At 43.3% G+C, this 6,760-nt stretch overlaps 1 protein-coding gene across 1 annotated transcript in view; it reads left to right on the forward strand.

Annotated features, from left to right (window-relative positions):
• The window catches only part of LOC101618977 (thioredoxin), an 11,091-nt gene extending 6,039 nt beyond the window's left edge, over positions 1-5,052 (forward strand). Inside the window, exons 4-5 of the mRNA XM_004677443.2 lie at positions 4,366-4,431; positions 4,797-5,052. Coding sequence (XP_004677500.1) covers positions 4,366-4,431; positions 4,797-4,859 — 129 coding nt within the window. The 3' untranslated portion in view covers positions 4,860-5,052. The remainder of the gene's footprint in view (positions 1-4,365; positions 4,432-4,796) is intronic.
• The last annotated feature ends 1,708 nt before the right edge of the window (positions 5,053-6,760 follow it).

Here is a 6,760-nt window from a genome sequence, read left to right on the forward strand (position 1 = left end):
GGTTTTAGGCCAGCACTAAGGGGAGCAGCAGGCAGACAAGAGAGGCCTGCTGCGCCAATTCGTGTGCGTTAGCCCCCCTAGCCTGGGATCGAACTCAGGCCCTCAGGGGTAAGGGCCCTGAGTCTTAACCCCCTAGGCCAACAGGGAGGCTCTGCTAACTGGTGATCTTTTTAGGCCTATGGTTCTCTCCACCAGCCTCTGAAGGCTGCTCCTCCATCAGCCTCAGCCTCTCCAAGGCTGCTCCTATGAGCAAAGCAAATACGGAACACCTTTTAGCCTTTGTTAGATCAACTCAATGCCAACCCCCAAAATTGCTTATTTTCATATTTTCTGACTCATTTCTTTTCTTTTCTTGTGCAGTCTTCCTGCCCCTTTCCTATCTGATCTCATCATCCCATCTTTCCCTTCCCCATGAACCCTTTTCTTCTTTGTCCCCCAAACTCGGTTGATTTCCCTTCCCTTTTCCTCCCCCTTGTACTTATGGCAATAGAACAGGTGGGTTCTGTCCCCAGGTTGGTTTGGTCTTAACAGCGGCACAGGTTTAGTTACCTTCTAACTGCCTGTTTGCTTCTCTGTATAATGCCAGTATTAATCCAGCATCATAAGGTAGTTGCCAGTATTAATCCAGCATCATAAGGTAGTTGTCATAAGACATATAATGTGCTTAGGACAGTACCTGGTATCTAGTATAGATTCATTAAGTCTTCGATCTATTTTGTAGTTTTCTTGGGGGGGGGGTAGAGACCCTGTTTGTTCATCTTCCCCTTCACCAAGCACACCTGATAATCATGTAGTATTTTTATGGTTGTGAAGCTACTCTAGTAGGTCCCAGAGGGTTTGCAGAAGTGAGAATAGACAGCATGTGTTTGTGAAGCAAGCCCTTGCTCCCTGTTTTAACCTACCTTAGTCCTGGTTTTCCTGTGTGGTCACCTTAGCCAGCTGAAAAGAGCACATATCAGAGGACTGGAGAAACTTCTGGCTACTACTGTCCTACCAGGTAGCGACTGAATTTCACTTCAGTGCAGTGAGCTCTCTGTGTTACAGTTATTGCAAGTGGTGTGTGACAGTTATTAGTACCCACCCACCCCCACCCTCACCCCATTCAACTGGTTGGGGCTGTAGCCAGGAGAGGTGGGTGTGTGCAGGCTGACCCTGCGGGTGCTCCCACCACCTCCTCCAGAACCCCTGCGCAGAGCCACCCAGGACTTCTGTGCCCCCGGCTCCTCCACATCTGGCTGGTGCACTCGTCATCTCCCTGGTTAAAAGCAGAATTCAACTGAGTAGACCCAAGGATGTAACTGCTTTTATGAAGGATTCATAAAGCTGGCAGCTTCCCAGCTAGCAAGGATTTCCAGCCAACTATACAAATGAAAGGTTTTTAGAGAAAGGGAACGAGATAGGAAGGTGACCTTGCTGTAGTAATTCCCTTCTCTTGTCGGGAGGGAAGGGGCCAGTGCTGAGGCCACTCCAGGTTGCCCAGTGAGGTTCCATTTCCGGGCTAAAACAACAGTTCGGTCCCTGTTTGGCCTACGGGGGTGGAAGGCTTAGCCCAGGTGCCACCGTTGTGAGCTAGTTGTCTCTCAGCATCCTGAAAGTTTCCTTTAAGTGACTTCACAAAGTGAGGGCCCTTTGCTTTGCCCCTTTGTATTCTAACAATTGCACAGCATACAGTAGTATTCTGTTCTTTGAATACCTGTAATAGCTGTTACGCCATCTAAGTAGCCTTATCAGTCTGCAGCAGAGTTAAACACTGAACTAATTCCAGACCATTTCTGGTCACCAAATCGAGGTAGCAACAATATCTGCTAGCACTCACCAGGCAGGGGTGGATCTTCTCGTTGCTTTGGAACTTGATCAGTAATACCATCCCCCCTCATTTTGACAAGAAGATTAAAAGTTTTATCCATCTGGGGCCCCTCCTGGTGGCACAGCAGGTTAAAGCACAGCACTGGGAAGCTATCATAGCCACTGCGGCACAAGTTCAATCCCAGACCAGGGAAGTGACCCACAATGGTACAGCAGATCTCTCCTGACCCACCCTCAGCAGTGTACCCCATCAGTCGGCCTGTTCTGCTCCCCACTCTGTCTCTGGTGAATCTTCTCAGCCCCCGCACCTCTGACCTGTACCCCAGTTCTGTATGCATAAATCAATCTTTTAAAAAGTTATGTCCATCTCACTGGTATAGACGTATAGTCCATTATATTAATGCTAGGGGTCCCTTTCCTTAGCATCAGATCGAGATGAAGCTAATCTCAGTATTCAGAAATTAATGGATAAAATATTCTGAAATTAATGGATAAATCCTGGAAAGTATGTTACAACATGAGGGAGGAACATTGTGGGGGGACAGGAAAGGAAATGCTCCATGAAATAATTATTAGGGTGGCCTTCCAACCAGGATAGGTCAGGACATGGATTAGAATAAAGTCCCCAAAAGTAGAACCAAGTCTACTTAACTGTGTTCATGATGAGCCTTTTGTAGTAAGCTGTTGCTTCTTTACCACATGCTTTCCACCACCCACCCACCCCCCACCAACGCGCCAAGTGAAATCTGGAAGACATTTAAACAGAAATCTTAGAAAATACCGAACATTTAAAATGACAGGTACTGTGTGTCAAGCACGTGGAATGCCTTATCTCAGACAGTCTTTACAACTTGATTGTTTCCTGTTTTGCCATTAAGGAAATAAGGCTGGGACAGTTTATTCTTTAGCTAAAGTCTGTCTGATGTTAAGTCTAGTAAGACCTTTTTAATGAATAGGATAAAGGCTGATATATTTGATTAAAGTGGATGGCCAAATTAACATTGGTAAATTGACATGTTCTTGGAGAACACTAATATTTATCTAGAGCTTCAAAAAATGAGCCTGTTCTTTCTCTTGGTTCTACCTCAAGGGTGGAGATTTGTATATGAACATTAAAAGTTTGTGTCAGGCAAAAATCAGAGTCCCCCACATAACTGACCAGTGGTTAATTAAAATGACGATCCCATGCAGTGACTGCTCTGAGATCATAAACAATGATTTGTATGATTTCACAGGGAAGAGTTGGTTTATGTACATTACAGTGAGAATGTTGTATTTCATAGGTGCTAATAGAATGTGTGGCTTTTCCTCAAGTTTTTCCTGCCTTCACATAGGTTAAACTTAATATTCAAGAAATTAAAAATGAAAGTGTGACTCCCTCAACCTGCTAATTCCACGTAAAGGTTTTGCCCTGGTGGGGAGGATGTTTGTACATTAGCATAACCCACAAGCCCAGTGAAATTAGAGCATGGAATGCCATGTCACTTTTACCAGTCTTCACTTTGGGTAGGGAAGTCAGTGATGGTAAAATTTCAGGTAAAACATTAAACAACATGGGATTAGTTTTAAATTAAATGGACACAATTATTAAAACTATGTCAAAAGCATTATTAACACAACCTGAGAATTTATCCTCCTTTTGATTGGGGCAAGCTAATAATCATTGGTACCTGGAAGGGAGGGGAAAGAGGCATCCAGAATCCATGACTAGATCTGTCACTCCACTGACTGGGGCGCTATTTTCTGCTGGCAGAGCTCTTTCGTGGAAAGTTGGGTTTGCAGACGCCCAGTTCCACCCCTGATGTTCCTATGATAAGAGGTAGTGGAGGAGTAGGCCACTGCCTGCCCACCCTGGGTACAAAGCTAAGCCCCAGCATCCCCTCTGGACTCCTGGCAGCTGCTCACAGCAGGAGCTACGTCCACCTGGTGGCCAAGCAGAGGAGCGCATGAGGAGCAAGGCCCAGTTTGCGAATACTCGAGGGGGATCTGCTAGTAGGCACCTGGCTCCCAAGTTTATTTTTATTCGTGAACTAACTTACCTGGACCAGATTTAGCTCCCCAGTCTACCAGTTCCCAACCTTTTAGCAAAACTCATTCTTCCTACATCTTCTCGTTTGTCATCTTCTGATTTCCTGATAATTGGTCCACAATTCATCCAGGACATGGATTGTCCTGTTTGCTAAAAAAAAAAAAAAAAAGGAAAGAAGAATTCTGGGGCCTTCCTGGTGGTGAAACAGGTTACATCTCAGCACTATGGAGCTATTGCCAGCACCTACAGCACGAGTTCAATCCCCAGCCCGGGAACTGACCCACATTGCGCAGCAGACTCCTCCTGTGTCCCCACTGCTCCCCTCAACAGTGTTTTCCAGTCAGTCTGCCTGTTCTGCACCCCACTCTGTCTCTGGTGAATCCTCTCACCCCTGAATCTCTGGCTTTGTGCCCAGTTCTTGTACAAATTACATATATATTCTAATGCTGAGATGTCAGGTGATAACAGGAAAGATTTTGGTTCTGAATTAGCTTGACATTCAGTCTTGTTTTTAATCCCCCCGCCTCTAGGATGTTGCTTCAGAGTGTGAAGTCAAATGCATGCCAACCTTCCAGTTTTTCAAAAAGGGACAAAAGGTATGTGTACCTCTGACCTTGGTGACCGCAAAATGTATAAATGGAAAATGGATGGAAGGGACTTGCTCCTGCACGCTGACAGCGTGTCCCATTTTCTGCTTTGCTGAGTAAACATTCTTTATAGATTTTAACACATACTATGACATCTAAAACTTCATTTTTCAGAGGTTATTTGCGTCCAAAAGCATGCCCATCTGTGGAGGGTCTTTTCGTTTTGTGTTTGTCACGGAACAGGAGCCCTGTTAGCCGGGGTGTTTGTTGTTTGCCCTCTTCCGCGGTGGTCTGTCGGTGCTGTCACAGTGGGCATGCAGTAGGCAGCAGATGCTACATGTGGCTAACATCGGTTCAATATTCTCTTTTAACAGGTGGGTGAATTTTCTGGAGCTAATAAGGACAAACTTGAAGCCACCATTAATGAATTAATCTGATCACGATCACGTTTTCTGAAAACCACTCATCGGCTGTAACAATTGTTAATTTTTTTATTTACGAAATCAGATTAAATAGCCAGACTTATTTGCAGCTGCCACTGATTATACATAAAAAATAAAATATTAATTCTACCCTTTTTAAATCTGGTGTCTGACTAGCTTTCGGAATAAATGAAAAGTGACCATTAGATATTTAATGTCCTAATTATTTTCATATATTCTTGATTGCTTTTTAGTAGCCATGTAGGCTTCTGGGTAAGGTTTTTTCCTATTACTGTTTCAGTGTATTTCTGGAAAAATGAGTATCTTCCAATTCTGGGGTTTTGGTATTTTCACACTTCCATGAAGTATTCTTTCTACTGCACAAACCTTTGTGGTATCGGAATGGTCAGCAGGATGAAAATCAATGTCCAGCCCTGGAAGAGTGATCTCACAGGTTACACAGGGTTGCTAATTTTGCTAATGGTAATTGAGTCCCGTTATAATAATTATGAATTCTTCATAGTTGACTCATGGGAGAGTAACCCCAAATACTACCCCAGTACCTTAAACTGACTTTTTGGTCCAGCATGAGTGATTCCAAAAGGGTGTGAAAGTTACTGGTTACACAGCAGCGGGCTGGAAGAATGCAGAAAGAGACAATGATGAAATCTGTATAGTGAAAAATTGCAGAATGAATGATACTGGGCTGCGACACCGGCTTAACCTGCACAGTTAATCTGTGTCATCTGACTCGCCCAAAACTTGATGATAGCTTACTTATTGATTTGCTTGGTTCGTGAGCAGTCAACACATTCCTGTGTATAATGTACTGTATTTATATTAAAGTTAAAATCGTAAGCTGTGCAGACGGCATTACTTACAAGAAAATCTGCTTATAGTGAACACTTCATGTGGTTCAAGGATTAACTGGGATTTGCAGCAGTCTTGCAGCATGCACCGTTTTCTAGTGAGGAAACACGCAACCAAAGCTGAAGTCACTTCTGCAGCATCACACTAGTCCCTGGAGAAGCAGAGATGGAACCAAAGGAGTGTTGAGCTCTAGGCCCCACTTTCTGACTGCTGCAGAGTCTGAGTAACTAGTAAAATGACAGATCCTTACCTCATCTAAAATTAAGGTGCCAAACAGATAAAGTATATTGAGGTAACACTTGTTTACAACGCTATTGGTTGCAGGTATACAGTTTCTCACCTCACTCAATATTAACTGTGTTTATTATTTGCCACACATTTTGTTAGTCTTAGGGTAGGAATGTAAAGGAAGAAGATGCCCTTCTCAAGAACTTGAATTCTAGAAGAGGAAGCAGGCTAGTAAACCATAAACTGGAGTATTCTATGAAACCAAGATAAACAAATGGCACAGTAACTGAAAAGGGAGATCTACTTTGGAGGGCCTGGTTGACATAGGGCCCTGTGAGGTGACTGAGCTGAGAGCTGAGGGTTAAGACTTGCGAAGAGGCAGGAAACCTGCATTCCAATGGAGAGTGAAAGCACAAATACACTGAAATTGTTTACACAAAATTAATATGCAAACATGTTGCTTTTCTATATGTAAATTACCAAAGACATGACAAAACACTGCTATATTACGATCACAACAAAATAAATGAAATACCTAGGAGTACATTTAAGAAGTGATAAACTGTACATTCAGAGCTAAAACACTATTGAAAGAAACTGAAGACACCGAGAAACAGAAAGCCGTGAACTAGAAGAATTCCCATTGCCAAAATAGCCATGTTACTTAAAGCAATATACAGATTTATTGCAGTGCGTATTAAGATCTCTGACAGTCTTAACAGGATCGAGTAAAAACTAAAATTGTATGGAATCGCAAAGACCTCAGATAACCAAAACAGTCCCAAGGAAAAAACAAAAATGAAGATAGACATGCTTCC

The sequence above is a fragment of the Condylura cristata genome, unplaced genomic scaffold, assembly GCF_000260355.1.
Source record: "Condylura cristata isolate star-nosed mole 26May11 unplaced genomic scaffold, ConCri1.0 scaffold00006, whole genome shotgun sequence".
Classification (NCBI taxonomy): Eukaryota; Metazoa; Chordata; class Mammalia; order Eulipotyphla; family Talpidae; genus Condylura; species Condylura cristata.